General features: G+C 40.5%; 1 protein-coding gene and 1 pseudogene across 1 annotated transcript; one reads left to right on the top strand and one right to left on the bottom strand.

Annotated features, from left to right (window-relative positions):
* LOC138053795 (uncharacterized) overlaps nucleotides 1–19256 on the bottom strand; it is a 463628-nt pseudogene that overhangs the window by 392440 nt on the left and 51932 nt on the right.
* On the top strand, nucleotides 17418–17878 carry LOC138051006 (uncharacterized). Its single transcript, XM_068897203.1, has 3 exons — nucleotides 17418–17486; nucleotides 17607–17625; nucleotides 17709–17878. Exons 1-3 carry the CDS (start codon nucleotides 17418–17420, stop codon nucleotides 17876–17878), a joined length of 258 nt encoding a protein of 85 aa, XP_068753304.1.

Below are 19256 nucleotides of genomic sequence, written 5' to 3' on the forward strand. Positions count from 1 at the left end.
CACCTGACTGGAGGTCACATGCTTTGTGGAGCTCTCCCCCTTTTTGGCTATTTTACTGCTATTATTGCGCTTGAAGGACGAAATTGTTGGAATACGAGAAGAGGACATAACCAGGAATCTCACCAGAAGAGCAGTTATTTGTGTTTCTTCTTTAGAGATTGTGTTATTTTTGATGAGCACAAAAATGGCTGCGATTAGGTTTAGAAGTTTGAGCGAAGAAAATATTTTGAATGAATAATAAAGCAATTATTGAATGAAGAATTCTGCAGATCTCGGAGGATGTTATCCACCTCGGCCTTGGTGGATAACACCCTCCTTGACCTGCAGAATCCTTCATATCCTTCATCAGCTTCATTCAATAACTGCTAAGTATATGACAAAAGGAACACCATTGGAGTCAACAAAGCGAATTATTCAACTGCAGAGATTTCAAGACCAATTGAAAGCAGATTTCTGGATTACTGGAAGGAGGAAAGAACAATACAGTGGTTCTATCATATTCAAGACCTTGATAGCATCAATAAGGAAGAAGAAATTTCATTTTTTACACCATTTTTCAGTAGACCGCATTTCCTTCACAGGAAGCCTAAACTATCACGCAGTCAGCAACTGTATTTTTCGAACTTCTGTGCGGCGCACCAAGTACTGCTCCAAGGTGGTGATATTGCTGTCAATCCCAGCCCACCAGCAAGGAAACCGAAAGCTCCTCGATGCTCTCAATGTGAGAAACGTCTTGCAAAAAACCACAAACAACGTGCATGGACATCCTTCTTGTCTTTCCATAGTTTGGTCATTTGTTTTCGACCAACGCTCTCTTTTGTCGCCGTCGGTTTGGTTTATTTTATGTTTGCGAGATCCTACAAGGTACTGGTGACATTTCTTCGTCATTCTCTTCTGGTTCAGCAACGGTATTTAACTTGTGACTTACTTTGCCTCCTAGTACTCCTCACGATGTTTCCTTACAGTCAGCTGGTCTTAATATCTCTTCTATGCCTGTTTCTTGCTGTTTTACAAGTACCTTCTGCTAAATAGGAAGCTTCCAGTGGCCTTACCGAGGGCGACTCGCTCAGAACAAGCGGAATAAACTACTAGTTTGTTCTTGTTCATCTTCGTCAATGCCTCTCCAAGACACACCATTCAATCTTGAATATATCTTCATCAAGAGTGCTTTTAATTCTCTTCTTTATGATAGCAGGTGATGACTCTAATATTATGAGTCCTGGCCCGATCAAGTATTTGTAGCCATCCAGTGGAGTGTAACCAAAGAGCTATTGAATGCAAGGAGTGTCAGAGCTGGTTTCACCTGATCTGCATTGCAATGTCTGTGCAATCATATTCTGATTATAATGACGACTCCATGTTAGTTTCACTGTGTAATATGCGCCTGTTACCAAATTTTTCAACATCTTTCTTGTTAGGTGCAGACTTTTCCAGCGAAAATAGCTTTGAAAGCTTGGCCTCTAAGGGTGACTCTCCTGGTCACCCTTTACACAATTCTGGCCCCTGGTGGCCGCTGGTGGTCATCATCATGAAGGAATGAAGTGCACAAACAGGAAGCTCAAATTCCTGTCAATGAATTGTAATGGCCTCAAAAGCAACTCAAAGAAAGCTGCATTTGACTCTATGACACCAACTTGATGTCATCTTGGGCTGTGAATAGAAAATTGATTCATCCGTTCCTACTTACTAGATCTACCATAAGGATAGATTGTTGTCAGGAGGTTGCGTGTTTATTGCAGTCAAGAAGAGCCTTACCACAGTGGAGGAATCTTTATTTGACACAAATGGGTGTGAAATTATTGGAGTTTCAATACAACCTGCCAGATTGACACAATTATTTATAGCCAGCCACTATAGACCTCCATCTGGATGACTCTCTTAGCAGGTTGTTCTCTGCAGCTTCATTCACCCGACTTATCCTGAGAGGCGATTTTAATTGCAGTGGGATTGACTGGTCATGTGATCACCAGTATGGCCACTCTATCAATGCCTGCAAGGAAGCCCTGAGCTGGCCTGTCCTAGCATGTTCACTCACCAACTCGGCCATCCTCAGGACAACTGTTACAGCTGGTTTTTTCCTGACATCTGACAATCATCCAGGCCTGCCATTACGGACCATGATGCTGTTCTGTTTGAAGTTAATATATCTCCTAGGTGTCCTCCAAAACCACCACGGAAAATATTGCAGTATCACAAAGCAGACTTTGATGAGATCTCATTTATCCTCGTTCGTAACTACATATCTCGAGTCTGACCAAGTTAACAGGTCTGTCAATGAAAATTGGAACATTGTTGCAGAGGGTATAAAAGAGGCAATCGATAATTACATCCCACTTAAGACGTCTAAAGCAAAACGCCACCTTCCTTGGGTCAGTCCTGCCATCAAGCGTTTGATGAATAAGTGTGACCGTGCTTATAACAGGGCCAAACGATCTGGCAAGCCCGAACACAGAAAAGCCTATAAACAGCTCTATAACTCTATTCTCAAACACATTCGTGATACGCATGAGAAATATGTAAACAAGATAATGGGTGGTCTCCAACCAACAGACCCTGGCAATTCCATTGGTGGAGGTGTCAAGAGGGCGTGATCATATCTTAAACTCCTCTGTGCTGAATCATCTGGCATTTCAACTCTGTTTTGGAATAACCAAGTTTGTGCCTCCGACCGTGCCAAAGCTGAGGCCCTGGGCCAGCAGTATGTGTCTTTACATGTGACGACTCATGTTCTACGCCTTAATATTGACACTAGCAAAGCTGCAGGTCCAGATCTTCTCCCGGCTAGGATTCTTAAAAAAGCTGCCGTAGAACCAACTCCTATTTTAACTGCACTTTTCCAATAGTCCTACGACTCTGGCCTCTTACCGGAAAAAAGCTAATGTTTCCGCAATTTATAAAAAAGGCCTGAAATCTGATCCAAAGTATTACAGACCGGTTTCTCTGACCACCTTAACATGTAAGGTTATGGCGCACATAGTATGTACTCATCCAACATAGCTTTCGACGTGGCTTGTGATACTCAGCTGGCATTTGTCACGCATGAATGGGCTAAGGTTCTCAATATTCACAGTCAAGTTGACGTCATCCTTTTGGACTTTGCCAAAGCCTTTGATTCCGTGCCCCATGTGAGATTGCTACTCAAGGCTTGTCACGCAACACGTGGGAATTCAAAACTTAACTCCTCAAGCTGGACATAATCATTGACAAAATGAAATCATTTGACTACAAAAATCCGAAAATAACACCTTACCTTGAAATGTAAGGAATTCCATCATTTCTCTGTTTTGAGAAATGGGAATATTCAATTTCGTTGTGAAATACGCCGTTTGCATGTTTTTCCTGGCGTTTCTAATTTGCATAAGACCGGAAACCGGTCCTTCAATTTGAACGAGCAAGGATGGCACAGTCGGTTCTTGCATCCTTGTTTCGACTCCTTTCCTTTACGTGTTGCTAAGTAGCTTTAAATACCTGTAAAACAAAGCACTGATGGAGAGGGGGGAGTAAAATGAGCACACCGTCGACCTCAGGTTTGTCAGAAATTAAAGTTACTGTTTCGAGTTAACGACATTAAATATGGTTGCTTTACTTTTTTTACTTTACTTTACTTTACTTTACTTTGTAAACATTCGATTTTTTTCTGCATCCAATTGGATCCTTTGTTTCATATTTTATGCGTCCCATGATACAATGACGCACTCTGGATTAATCACTAGTCGTAAGCCAATTAAGGCGGACCCAGATGCCCTGAACAAGCACTTCAGCTCCACACCGCAACGCTTGCTGGGATCAGTGGCAAATTCATCAGATTTCCTAGTTGATCTTATTAATTCCCTTCCTGAAGACCATCTTACATGCTCATTTAATTTACGCTTCATTACTTACAGTGAGGTAATAAAGACGTTAACTTCTATGAGATCTGACTGATCAACTGGTGCCGATCAAATTCCTGCAAAGTATCTTAAACTCAGCGCCAATATCATAGCCTCACCGTTGACACACATCCTTAACAGTTTTATCACTATTGGTTCTTTTCCAGAGGCCTGGAAAGTTGCTTGTGTTTCACCTATTAAATCTGATCATTACCGACCTATCGCTATTCTGCCACGAATTTCTAAGGTCTATCAAAAACTAGTTTAAATAAACTCCTTGAATACATTAATCACCAACAGGTACCTCAGGATACTACCTCTGTATACTTTAAGGGTCATTCAACTACTAGCATTCATTTACATTTTAGGGACGACATAATTCAAGCAATGAAGAATGGTGAGATAACGCTCATCGCCTTCACAGACTTTTCCAAGGCATTCAACATGACTGACTACTCTATTGTTATACGTAAGTTACACGCAATTGGATTGTCCAAGCCAGCTCTTCTGTGGTTTTTGAGCTCCTTGACTACTCCTCGACAGTTTGTGCAAGTTAATGACAAACAATCTAGTCTTGCAGATGTCCTATTTGGAGTTCCACAGGGCTCCATACTTGGGCCCGTTCTCTTCAACTTTATGCAAATGACATGGTTCCTCTTGCTTTCAGTACGCTGACGACACAACGGTGCTGCATTATGCCACTCCCAAAGGCTTCAATGTCTATGAAGACAAGATGAAAAAGACCCTCAGCAGCATCGAGTAGTGGGCAGCTGATAGTAACCTGCTACTGAATGAAAGCAAGACCAAGCAGATGGTTATGACCACAAAAGCATATGTCCAAAATGTATCATTTTGACTGATACACTCCAATTTGCTGAAGCAACATGTGCAAACTGGTGAGTTTAACATGCCATCAGTATCTAGTATGTAAAGGAGAGTGGAGCAATAAGCCTCGACCTTGTTACTATTTATGAGCAACCAAAAGAGTCAGTTGAACCTCGAACAGTCAACGGTGGCCTTGAAGAAGAAGATGCTGACAAAGTGGCATTTGACACAAGAAAGAAGCTGGGTCATCTCGCAAACCTGAGGGTGACATTCCATACTCATTTCTGACTGGCGTGTTTGAAGTTAAACTGGATTACCTGAAGATTATCGCAGACTACAGCATTCTTACATAGAAATATATAACCTTAGGGTCTTCAATAATGTAACCTTGCAACATATGAGTATCTTATTTGATCGTGAAATCATTATCGGAAGTCTCAAGGTTTGAAATACCTCACGGCACCTTTTATCATTAAAACTCTAGATTAAACTGGCCAGTTCTTAGAAATGATGTCTGTTGTTGACTCTGTCTTCCTTGACAAGAACTGATAAGGGCCAAAGTCTTGGATACTCTAAATTTTGTATTGTGAATTCCTTACCATGTAGTATTGTAAAGATACAATGAAAATGCAACTGACGGCAACATAAAATTGTGGAGGCAGATTAAAGAAAAAAGTCATTGTGAATGACACGGATTGCAATCTTGCAAAAAGCAACAATTGATGTGAACTGATCACCAACTTATACTGATACACAGCTAGTCGACAACACAAACCAACAGAATAGCTGTGAGCATAGCCTTGACACAAGTATGAAGGAAGTTTAAGAATCTTCCATTGAGTTCATATACATGTTAAAATAATTAAAGGTAAACAGTTTCAGATTATATAACCAAAGAAATACTTTGAAAGAAGAAGAAGTGTTTCACTTCCTGAGCGACCAGCTGTGCCTGGAGGCCCAGTCAGTGCCTCAAAGATTAGACAGTCGATAGGGTAGAGAAATTTAAGTTGTTGGGAACATGGCTTAGTGAGGACCTTAAATGGACAGAACATGTAAATAAGCTCACGTCATCATGCTATAAAGTGCTAGGCACTCTAAGAAAGATCAAGAATATGACACTGCAAAAGACCACAAAACCTCATCTTATCTAAACTCAATTTTAACAACTCCGGCACTTATCCACTCCCCGCATTTTTTCAGAAAAGAGTACAACATGTTCAGAATGCTGCTGGCGATTATGTCTTAAATCATTTCTGTTTGGAAAGAGACGTCCTTAAGCTTGGCTGGCTACCTATGCTAAAAAATACTCAACTCTTACACAAGTTGGTCACGCCTCTGCTGTTGCAGACCATACTACTTCTACTGGCCATAACATCAAATCCTCCCTAGAAAATCAGGGACTTAAAACCCTCTCTTAATGATAACATTGGTAGAGAGAAGCTTTTTCTTTATTAATTTTTTCCAGAAGTATCAACTACCGGAAGTTACGATTTTGTTATAGTACTTTGTAACTAGTCACCATTGCCTCTCTCAAGTTTTAAAATTTTTGTGTAAAAGTTTTAACTGTCACTTCTGATGATGTATGTTGCAGCATACAAAACGTTGAGTATAAAATGAAAATGTCTGTAACCGCTGTTTGTTTTCTTTTCCTGCTGAAATTGAAATGGCCAAAGAGAAAAAATATTCAGCATTCTTAAGTTTGGACACGGAACTCTTGTTAGTGAAGCTTGATCTGAATACTTGCAATTGCCTAGGCACAATCCCCAATGTACACTGCGCTCTAGCAATGCGCCTGTAATAGCGAAGGTCCGTGCATGCGGAGCACCATCGTTAAAAAAATAGGTTAACCTATCGATGCATTAAATTTTGGTTGAAAAGCCATGGCGTCATTGACCGTCCATACGTCCACCCATCCATGTATACCAATGTGACCAGTCTCATGCTAGTTTACAGCATACATCTTTGATATCAAACATCCATGTTTTGATCAATTGACACCTGTCAAAACAAGGTCTCAGCTGACCAGTATCAAGCTTAGATACTAGTATCAAGCTCAAGCTTAGAGATCATCAACGTCTGTTGACCACTGACCAGGTACTGGTTTTTGATTGGATTGCACGCTCAACCCAGGTTAACTCACCTGAACATAAGCAAGGCTTCATCTTTCGCGCACTTTCTGTCCTCGACACAGCTACACAGCGAGTTTGCCTTTAGGTCGAGGGTCGAGGGTAAAAAACTTATTTGTTAACTTATGAAGAGGATAGAAAGATAAACCCCTGGATTTCAGAGGATATTCTTAGCTTTATGTGCCCACAAGATTCGAATGTAGCCGACTAGCTACATTGTCTGGGCGTGTTGCTTTGATTGACAGCACCAAATGCAGTTTCCTGCTGTCAAAACCACTGTCTCGTCGTTCCAGCCTTACTTGCTCATTTCCCGGGACTCATCTTTCTGTTCTGTTATCGTGGCTATGGAATCATTTCGCAGTCGATCGAAACAGAAAGGCTTTATTGTCTCCTTCAATCCAAAAGGAGATGGCAGCTGCACACCAGCTAAAACAAGACGGTGCATGCTTAAAGGAGGCGACCTTCGAGTATCTATTAAGTCATCGCTTTGATGTAAGTATTTTCATTGATAGTCATTACGAGCAAAGAAATAGATAGGAAAGAAGTCTTTCCGTACTCGTTTTACTTTTATATCCAAGACTGATGGCCATTCAATTACGCCTCGCTTTCTACAGACAAGGTGAAATAAGGACTAAAAGAGTCACAATTGAGAAACCCATGAAAAAAGGAACAACAAATGGCAGACATGACGTGAGATGTTTTGTGCTGCTTCCAGCCAGGAAACCATTTACTATAATGTACTTTATCAGCTCATCATTCGAATGTCAAGAAATAAATATTAGTTCGACAAGCTATTCTCCTCACTTAATCAAAAATTTAAATATCAACAGCATGCTCACACTGGCTACTTGCTTTGTCGATTTGTCGATTTTGTAGGAGGCTTGCTGACGCACTGCTCTTTTAAGCGAGTTTCTTTCTCCTGTCGTTCCTTTAAAAATTCATTGAGCATCTCAACCTTGAAAGAAATTTATAAATGAAAACTAATCAATTATTGTTCAATGTTTTTCAGGTCTACAAATTGAGGCTCACAAGACATGTGCCCCCATTTCCCCACTGCTTCGTTTTCTTTCGTACTTCATCAAGCGAGCTCAGCACCCTTTCAGTCGGTCAACTATGCAATACCTAGTTTATTCCACAAAATTGTGTTTCTTCTGGGGAGTGGATTAGGTTCCAGACGAGGTAAAATACCAAAGACCTACTAAATGTATCGCACTCAAAGTACTTGACTTGTCTGTCTTTGTACCTCTACATGTATATCCGTTGTTTTAGCCTTTTTTTTCGGGATGGCATCTACAGTAGGATCAGCAGGATGATCTTCCATGGGTCTTTTCATTTCAGTGAGCGGTGGATCATAAAAAAGCTCGGGCATTCTTAGGATCCTCGATAAAAGCTGTCTCCTCCAGATTAAGCTTTTCTTCGTTATCTACAAGTGAACAAAAAGGGCTTGTTACAAAGCACAATTGCAGCGATGAAAAGCAGTGTATTTTGTAGGTGTATGATGACATACGATTTGCGGCCGATTCTTGAAAACAAAAATACAAAATGGTGCCGACTGATCATGCCGCCAAATTGCAGCATGTAAACTGACCTTAAGGCACGTACTGTTCATGAGCCGAACTTAATTAGAGTTTCGACTGACACAAATTAAGAAAAGCATGCCAGTTGATTCAAAGTTCGAACTTTACATGAGGCTAACTAAATGGTATTGGGTTGATCCAAATTAATTTGTGTCCATGAAAAACTTTTACCGTGAAACCTGTCACCACAGCAAAACAATTCGGGTATTCATTTCAGTAGGCCTTATGACGGTTTTAGCGTTGCCCGGTAGCATTTCCAATTTGTCGATATATTTTTCTGTAATTTTTTCCCACAGTTTTCCTGCGAACTGAAAACTATCTCTGGTTCTATTTCACGCAAACCATCCATTCAAATGGTAAAATACTCTTGCCCTCACGAAAGAATTGTTTATCAAAGTTTCTACGGTGCGCCACTCACATTTTGTTATTTTTAACTTTCGTCAAAGAAAACTTGTGTTTCGGCACGCGTTTCCAAGTCGCTTGCTTGGTCTGTGTTTACTTGTGTCCAAAAAAATGTTATCTCTCGGTTGTGTTTGCTCCATGAAGTTGTGATTGTTGAAGGGTATATCCCAAAAAAACAGTAAATTTTTGATTTAACGGCAAAATAATCTCCCTTGTAATTAATATTCAGTCAGCTAAGATTTTGCTAAGTCTAGTCTGAAGACATACGCGTATTCAAAATAACGAAAACTCTTTCTCGCTCTGTGGCAAGCTGTCAAGCCATTGAAAACAAGAATGACCTGTTAAGAAAAGAGGAAACAATAGGTTAGCTCATACATACTAATGAGGCACACGCATATACTGTATATGCGTATACGTGTATTGGGCTGACATGAATTACACGTATATTTTGGTTCGGATATATCTGAGCTGCACTGTATAGTTGACGTAGTGTGGCTGTGTAGCCGCATCAAGCCACAGAAAGCGTGCGAAAAATGAAGCCTCGCTTATGTGAGTTAACCTGGGTTTAGCCTGCAATCCACTCGAAAACCAGTACCTAATCAGCGGTCAACTTCAAAAAAAACAGCTGACCTAGGTGAGCTCTATGAGTCTGGTCAGCGGATACCTTGTTTTGACAGGTGTCAATTGATCAAAACATGGATGTCCAATGTAAAAGATGTATGTTGTAAACTAGAATGATCCTGGTCGCATTGGCATACATGGAGGGGTGGACGTACCTACGGACAATGTATGCTTACAATTTAGCTCCGTACATTTATTGATATTCTTCTTGCTCTCGCTACAAGTTCACCCTGCTACTGACTCCCAACTAGTGGTTAAGACCCTAGTAGTGCTTAGCAAGCATGTTTTTGCCAAATATTCGCCTGTTATACGTGTTTTGGTTGCAAAACATCCCGACTTATCGAACGCTCCTAAAAGACCAGTTAATGGATGGACAAAGCATGGCTTCATTTGCCTGCACCTTCCTCCCAAGGACCTAACGGAATGCATGGATATTCAAGCAAATCCTGGCCCGTCTCAAACATCTAATATAACGGATTTAAGATCTTCTGCGTCAGTTTCTGAAGGAAACTTGAATTACATTCTACTAACATCAGCAGACCGGAAAGTTTATAATCGTACGGACTTGCTTGCTCTTCGATCTTGCAAGTATGGTCAGGAAACCCAGAAACTCTTTATGCGACTCCAAACCAATGGTATTTTTCGTTATCGCGGACCTAGACGTTATCAGGGTTGGAGTAGTGTTAAACGGAAACCTATCCCTACGCTGAGTGAATGCAAATTTGGACATGCTCGAGGAAATTACAGTGATTACCATGCCGGAGATTCCCAAAACAAAACTGTCAACTTTGGCGTCTTACGCAGCCTACCAAAGCTTAAAGATCCCAAACCCTTTGATAAACCGATTATATTATCAGCCAACAACCATGGTTGTGTATCTGCACCTTGTAGAATTTCATCTATCTTTAGTATGGCTGGACATAATAAACCTTGTCCAAGGAGTGGTGGTGTTAATTTTAATAATTTCATAAGCATTCAGCCTGCTGGTACTATTCAAGTGGTGCGTTCGGATTTGATTCGCTTCGCTTTATTGAATACCTGTTCCATTAGGAAAAAGGTTCTGTTTTTGAAAGACTATGTGGTTGAGAATCAAATAGACCTATTGGCGATAACAGAAACTTGGTTAGACGTGAATAATCCACAGACGGCGAACATTATAAATGAACTCTGTCCTGTGGGGTTTGCGTTTATGCATATTCCTCGAATGAATAAATGTGGTGGTGGTGTTGGTCTACTGTACAATAAATGCTACAAGATCGAGAAACAAGATGTGACCAGTTTCGAATCTTTTGAATATATGGAGGTCTTGCTAAGAACACCCACTACTGTTCTTAGAATTGGAGTACTTTATCGTCCTCCGCCGTCTACCGAGAATGGACTTACATGAATTCAATGCTGGCCGCTGAAACCTCTATGCTTGTCACTAGAAGAGAAAAGGAGTCCATTAAAGAATCCGTAAATCGTAGTTATTCAGAAAACGTTCAGAAAAACAGGGATACTCTCTGTTCTATTCTTGACATGGTGATTCTTCTAGACAAAAAGAGGTATTGCAGGTAGAGGAAGGTGGGACAAATCAGCTAAAAACGATAACGGTAATTGTGAATATTTCATTCATTGGCTGGCAAAATACAATAACAATCTGTCTGTTCACTTGTCCTCTGCTGCGAAAAATGCACGCTATTTATCACCACAAGTGCAAAATGAAATAATAGATTATCTTGGTGAGGTCATTCACAGTACCCTTATTTCAAAAATCAACAAGAGTAAGTTCATCAGCATCATGGCCGATGAAACAACTGAAGTCTCGACATTAGACCACCTATCTGTCTGTGTACCTCAACATGCCACCAGAAATCAACAACGTTGAAGGGCATGAAGTCTTCCTTGGGTTTGTACCGCTACCAGAACTGATCTCTTGCTTGATCACCTTGTTAAATGGAGTGTAGATCTTTAGCATCTGCGTGGAATGGGGTTTGATGGGGCATCAAATATAAGTGGGGTTAATTCAGCAGTCCAGGCAAGGATTACTGCCCGATTTCCAAAAGCAAGGTACTTTACCCATTGCTCAAGCCACTGCCTAAACCTAGTCATTGTCGCAAGCTGCAATAATGTGCGTGAGATCAGCAACTTTATGATAACATTACAGCAACTAACAATGTTTTTTTCTTACTCTGCCAAGAGAGAGGATTCTCTTAACGAGAAAATGGCTGCTCCTTCCGATACTGACGATCTCCTGGCTGACTGTCCAACAGAAGAGCATGAAGAAGAAATGCTTATGAATGCAATTAACCGCGAATGCTTACCAACTTTGACAATGTCCTAACTGATTTGGGAGTTGACCAGTCAACCTTTCGTTTTGCCGGTCATGTTGACTGGTCAAATTTGATCGTTTTGAAAATGAAATTACTTAAAATTTCCATGCTGTTCAGTTGTTTCAGTCGTAGCAAGTCGCTGTGTATTGTCATTTGTCGAACTTTGATCTGAAATCCTGGGTGAAATGTAACAAGAACCGTTGTTTACAATTCGGGCATTGAAAACAGACATCAGGGTTCCCGCACACCCGGTCACAAAGTTAAAAATAATTCACTTTCTTACATTCATTTTCAATAGTTAATTTTCAACTTTTCCATTTCTCCCTGCATATAAAGTAATTCCTCAGCCCAGAATAAATGTAATCAAAGTACAAAAGCAAAGGAACTATACTTTATAAAACCAATAGTTATTCCAATCTTCGCAAGTTTATATGTAACAAGCGAGCGTAAGATAAACATAAAAGGTCATACAATGATAGACATCCGTGAACCTGAATCAGAATGTACAAACATTTTAACCTTTGCCAGATAATAGACAATTTTACAGTTGTGTGCTTAGTTACCTGGCCTGTGAATGAAAGTGAGGCTGGAGTTGACCTTGCTTTGATAGAAACCTCACTGCTTTTCGTATGTTAATGATGTTGTTGTCATGCTAATAAGTAGGAATTTAAATAAGAAAAGCTGTGAGGTTTCTATCAAAGCAAGATCAAGGCCAGGTAACTAAGCACACAACTGTAAAATGGTCTATTGGCCTATAGAGATAAAAAAAAAAGAAAAACATTCAAACAAAAACGTGTTACAGAAAAAAATATATATCCAAAGATATGCAAGTTAAATAAAAGCTGCATGTGCATACAGTACGTCACGTCACGTCTCGGGAACCTGCGCAGCAGGCATATGATCATATGTTGATAATCGCCAACTTCTTTGATTCTATCCTGTGCATTGTAATGTTCCCGAGTGATGCAATCAAAGTCTTCTTGTGTGAAGTGAAGCCCTCGAATATCTAAAAGTACTTTACTGTTACTGTACTTCAACAGATCAACAACATAACGTACGGAAAGAGTTTCTCGGTTGTGTGCCACACACAAAAGCTTGAGATGTTTGTGTTGCTTAAAGGGAGATATTTCATAACTTTCCTGACAAATTTCTTGGCAGTCGTCAATAAATAACATTTTAAAGGAAGCATTCCAAACAAAGAGCTGGTAATTTTACAGTGGCTCAATTGAAGAAAACCGGGGGACCCAATGTTCAATAACTCCGTAAAGTGTGATGGAACTGCAGTTTGTTTCTTGTAACCAATCCAGGACAAAACCATCAGCTTAAAATACGACAGAGATCCTTCCAATCCAAATTGTGGCACTCGGTTAAAAATACTTCTCTTGTTCCTGGGTAGACAAATTTTTCCAAGATGCCTGATGTAATTCGTCTTTGAAACTCAAAGTCAACCTTCTTCCAGACAGTGCTACTTTGAATCACGTCATATCATGTCCTGCATACAAGTGTCGCTGTACAAATTCTCCCAGTTTTCTCAGAGAAAACTGAATATCAGGGCAAGAACCAGGTATGGTAAAGTGTTGATCATGTTTCTTAATGTTCTGGAATGTATTGATAACAACAAAACCAGCTTAAAGGGACACTGGTAAGAGAAACTGCAAAATAGTCATTTTTAGGCAAGTTGCAAAATACTGATAAGAAATTGGTTTCTCATGCCTTGCCCAAAATATTGTACATGTATCAGTATAATTATATACAGTTAACTAGATGCAATTGCGGCAAACAAAATTGAAAGTGATGGATTGCACAAACTGTGGACGAACAGGGATCTAGTACCGTTGCATTGGATGTAAAATTCCAATTTGCATTGTCTGCTGTGTATCTTGTTCCACCAAAATGCCAGGTTATTGCGAGGGAAGCTACCTTGTTGGAAACTGCAAGGCTTGTCAGGGCAATAGCCGTAAACGAAAACTCTCCGACCTTTCAACTGCACTAAAACCTCGACAATCCAGTCTGTCCACTTTCTTTAATGTGAAAACGAAGCCACCTGTGAAACCATCATTGGAGACACCTTGATCGAAACCTCAAGACACCTTCAGCCTAGAAACATTGCCATCAACATCCACATCAACTCCTCCATCAACAAAGAAACCCAGAAGATTATCTGTGACAGCAGCCAACGGTTGGAAAGCAACAGCCCTGGCCACACACCTGGCTATTAACGCTGAGAAGAACAAATCAGATTGTGTAATGAGTCTAAATTGCTCTGTCTTCGCTTGGGCATTTACTGGGTCTACCAGCCTTCGCTTAAGCAAAGCCGAGGACCATGCTCGAGGTGAGCCACATAAGAGAGCGCTGGACCTGCATCTGAAAGAAACGAAATGACAGCATGCCTTTGAAAGAGCGGAGTCCATGAAAACTGCCAATACAATACAATACATACTTAATTGACTGCTCCCCATAGGGGCTTTTCAGGGCCAATGAAACACAACGAAACAACAGAACAGAACAATAACAACAACTATTAAGAATCCCAACTGACCGGAGGCAAATCAGTTGGCCAACTGATTCTGGACAGCAACTTATTACAACGGCATCGCCAATATGCAGTCAACTGACCTTGCCAGGACAAAAAGTAAGTTCGAAGTTGCATACTTTGTTGCTAAGGAAGAATTACCTGTTTCAAAATACCCTCAAGTTCTAAATCTAGAAGAAAAGCATGGGGTAGACTTGGGGAAAGCATATTGCAGCGACAAGAGTTGTAATATGTTCATTGCTCACATTGGTGAAGAACTGGCTAGAAAACTGGGGGAGAAGTTATCCACTGCTAATTTTTTCAGTGTACTGACAGATGGCTCAGAGGATGCTTTTATAACAGTGAAGGAAGCCGTTTTTGTACAATACTTGGAGACGAACCCACCTGGACAGGACACAGTTCAGGTAGTGACTGCATTTGTAAGGTTAGTAATCAATTGAAGTGCGTCATTTCAGGATGCAATAAAAATCTGCATTTTCCCAAGTTAGCCTAAACAAGTTGTTACAGAAATGGTAATTAGGACAAATTCAGGCTATTTCAGTTCTTAAATAGGTTTTTGCTGTATCATAAAGCTTATGTTAGGCTTGGGTGTTTAAGGATAATTGAACATTAATCTTTAGTTCTAATTTTTATTATATCAATAACAAGGTAACGTTTGCTTTCATCAGGCTTGTGGACTTGAAACACTGTGATGCTGCAGGAATAGTACGTGCCATGAAGAGAAGTTTTCAAGCCATCAACATCCAGAGGTGTCCTTTGAAAACAAACTGGTTGGGTTTGCCGCTGATGGTGCTTCAGTTAACCGTGGTGACAAAGATGGTGTCATCGGGCTTCTGAAAAGTACTCTTCCTTGGATAATTTACATCTGGTGTGTGGCTCACCGACTGGAGCTCTCCCTCAAAGACGCACTTAAGGGAACTGTCTTTGACGATGTAGATGATGTGCTTCTGCATCTGTACTACCTGTATGATAATTCTCCCAAAAAGCTGAGACAACTGCGTGATCTTCATTGTATTTACGGTGAATTCTTTGAATTTGAAGAACGAGGAGTAAGACCAAAACGTGCCTGTGGTAACTATTAAAGCATTTTGCATTTTTTAAATACATGCCTGAAATTGATACATTGAAAAATATCTAGTAAATATCACCAAGTCAACTCTGCAACCATGAACGTTGTGGTGTTAAGCAAAATCCACCACAATTTTTTATTTAACACTTTTGAAACATCAGCACATCCCAAAAAGTTAACCTCACCCCCCTCCCTCTGACGCAACACCATAAGTGGCCTAGAATACCGTAGAATCCCGGTTATAAGCCCTGGGCTTATACAATTTTGTAAGGGTTTTTGGGTGGGCCTATAATCGGGGGGGCTTATAACCCGGGGGGCTTATAATAGGGAGGAAAAAAAAGTCTAAAATCCGTTCTATTAAAATGAAAATTTTAATCATGTCTACTTTCAATTGCAACAATAACGGATTGTCAATGTGTGATTGTCAATGTGTGATTGTCAATGTGCTACGGGCTGCACAGAGGTACCCCATTAACGTTCGAGCTACTGGACTCCAACAGTCTCATCTGCTTCGTACTCGGCCTCTTCGTCGGCATTATCCTCGGAGTACAATTCATTGAAATCCTGTAAAAGAACTGTTGCTGTAATTGATTTATAATAATAAATATCTCGCTAGTGTACCGCCTAATTATTGTTAACTGTTAACGGTACCCGGTATAACAGGGGTATAACCGGGAGGAAATTTCTATAAGCAGAGAGGTGGGCTTATAACCGGGAGGAAATTTCTATTAGCAGAGAGGTGGGCTTATAATCGGGGGGCATTATAACCGGGATTCTACGGTATCTCATTTAGATTAGTTAAGTACGATATCAAATTTAAATTACTAAGACTAGCAGGAGTAAAATGTTTCTTTTTATCCTTTAGGGACCCGTTAGGTAACTCACAAGCTAAGTGCTCTGCAGCATCTCCAGAAAATGTCAGAGGACAAATTGTTAAAGTCAGCAGATCGCATGAAGTTTCAAGGCTGGTTAAAAAAGTGGCAGCAGGCGAGAATTCCAATGTTGGCATGCCTCTTCATCGAATTGCTCAGCCCACCCAAAGCTTTGTCACTCGCATTCCAAGGTGATGAAATTGATATAGTTTCTTCAGTAGCACATATTCAGACGGCAAAGAAGCAGCGAGAACATCTGCAATGGGAAGACCTCCAGGATCTTCCAACCATCAAGCGCTTTTTGGAAAAAGTTCAAGAAAATGATGGGCAGTTCCAGTACGAGAACGTCACCTTGCCATCTTTTAACGCTGCAAAAGAATCTGCCAAACACACAAAAACTATGTTGCTGGGCCGAATTAAGGAGGCTATGGAGACAAGGCTGGAAGTTGCTTAGTACAAACACGTCCTCATGGCAGCCACTGTGCTGAATTGTGAAGGGTGGGAGAGAAGAAACGAAAATGGGGAAGAGGATCTAGAGTTTGCTGATGACTGTGTGGCTGAACTTTACCACCACTTCGAAGAACCACTGTCGAAGGCCGGCTTGAGTGGGTCACTGGGCGATTTATTGGATCAGTGGCATCATCTCCTTGATTACACAAAATGGTACCTTGAGCCCTCGAAAACACCATACCTTCGTGTGTGGAGACATGTCTTTGACTCGGGTCGAAGTAACGAGTGGAGCATGGTGCTTATTTTGGTTGAGCTTCTGTTCGCCATCCCAATCTCCACTGCGAAAGTGGAAAGGCTGTTCTCCCTAACGAATCGTTGTAGTTTCTTCCTGGCTACAGCCCTGAGAGCAATATAAGACTTATAAAAACTAAAATTAAGCGGAGGGGCTCTAGACCGTTGCAGCCATGTTAGGCGCATACATTACTGCTAGTGTCAATCTCATGTTCATTTTCAGAGTCTGAGCAATGGAAAACACAACTGGAAGAAAGCAAGGATTGCTCATTCGTAAAATCAACTGGAGACAAGGGAATTCATGGTGTAAAAATAATATATTTCCAGGGGAGCCATCTGAAGCACAATTCAAGGTTGAATCAAAGAAATAAGCTCAATGAAATAGCTTCAAAATAGTAGGGCACCTTAACAAGGTAAATTAGTGGCTTTGATATTTTGTGGCTAATCTTGCTAATTGAATTGTGACTTGCATGAAAATTCCATATTGGAGAATAAATGCCATAAGGGCGTACAGGCTATTGTGGAATGGGATGTTACAGGTATTATTAAAGTCATGAAATGCCTGATGCCACAATGATCTTGTGAGAAGTTTTATTTATGTATATTTTTAATTATTTTATTTTATTTTATTTTTAGGGTCATCTAAAATTGCAATGAAGTGCATGTGGACCACAAGGGGTAAGTTCCTGTTGACGTATGCTACACTCATCATGGTCACAGTAAGATGTTAGACCACCTACGATTTCCAAAGTGTCATTGAGCAATGATTGCTGCCAAGATCCACCAAGGTGTTACAAGGGAGAGAATCCTAGCTAATATACGGGAAAGTGTTGGTGAAACCTTCTGTAGACAACAATTACTTGAAAGACAAGACTTGGCAAACTTGGAGAGAGCAAAGGAAAGCAAAAGGCCAATGTTGTACTTCCAATAATAAGGAGAGGAAGATAAAAACACATACCATCTGACAACAGACGACTTCTTCTTAGTTGTCCAAACCAAATTTCAGTGTGACATGTTGATGAAATGTGCAGGAAACGGAATTTGTTGCGACAGCATGCAAGGCACCACAGCATATGAGTTTGGTGAGGGGATTCCAGTTGCATGGTGCCTGTCAAGTCACAAAGACGCAGTCCTGTTGAGAGTGCCTTTTTCACAAGTGACATGGAGAACCAGTTCTTCAATGCATTGGTTGGTGTCATGTAATGTAAACGACTGCCCAAACTTTGCATGTGCCATGTCGCCAAAGCGTGGAAAGATGAACTGAGAAAGAAAGTTGATGTCTCTCTCGAAGGTGAGCTCTACAAGATGCTCTGCTCTCGGCGGTTGAGAAGCTCACTTCCATGATTCATGATTATGAAGACCGTCGCTGATTGGCTTTCGTAGTCAGTGCCAGTCCTTTCCCAGTAAAAACAATCTAATGCTCAATTTCACTGGTTGAACAGTGGTAGTGCACGCAAGTGGCCACAAAACCGGTTTTGGAGCAAAAGAAAAGCTTACAAAAACAAAACTGGCAGGTGGAAGGCTGTGAATTCGAGCGCGAATTTAGAGGTTTGCACAGTAGAATACACAATTAACCCTGGATTTTCAGAGATTTTAGAATGGAAACCTGTTCAGGAATTTCATAAAACGTGAGTATGTGTTTGTGGTCCTGCGAACTGGATTCTGCAAATCTTTGATATTTCAACTTGAACCAAGAGTTTGTTCATATTTGCATGATCGTGGTTTCAGTTATCCAAAAGCTGCCATCTAAGTCGTTATTTGTCCCTTGAATGCCTTGATTGATTCCCATATCCTAGAGCTGAATGAAAATCTGAAAACCGTGAACACTAGAAATCATGTTTTTCAAGTAAAAAGCTAGTCAAGCCTGAAAAAACTAAACGACAACCACCAACGGTAATTAGTTTGTGGTTTCATGTCACTTTGATTGGCTGCTGCACGATGGGAAATGTCAAAATCAAAAAGTTCTATTCCCAAGGACTTAAATTGGGTACAACATTGACACCACAGTAGAAAACCGGTTTGGCAAGATATCTTATTTCGAAATTGCATGGAAGTCAGATTCTTAACTGCCGTGACCAGAGGTTCTTATTTTTTGCCTTTGCATTGTAACCGCTCCTCAGGAAAGAAAAATAAAACCAGGGTATTTGTATATTGCCATGTCGGAAATTATACGTGGTGAGAAGAGTTAAAAGCAAATTTTCAACTAAACATACTGGAACATACTTAACCCTTAACATACCAACATACAACGAGCAACAAGCAACTGTGGGGAATTGTTGGGTCTTGGGCACTGGTGTTTCATTTTAGTT

Source organism: Montipora capricornis, chromosome 6 (assembly GCF_036669925.1).
Source record: "Montipora capricornis isolate CH-2021 chromosome 6, ASM3666992v2, whole genome shotgun sequence".
NCBI lineage: Eukaryota > Metazoa > Cnidaria > Anthozoa > Scleractinia > Acroporidae > Montipora > Montipora capricornis.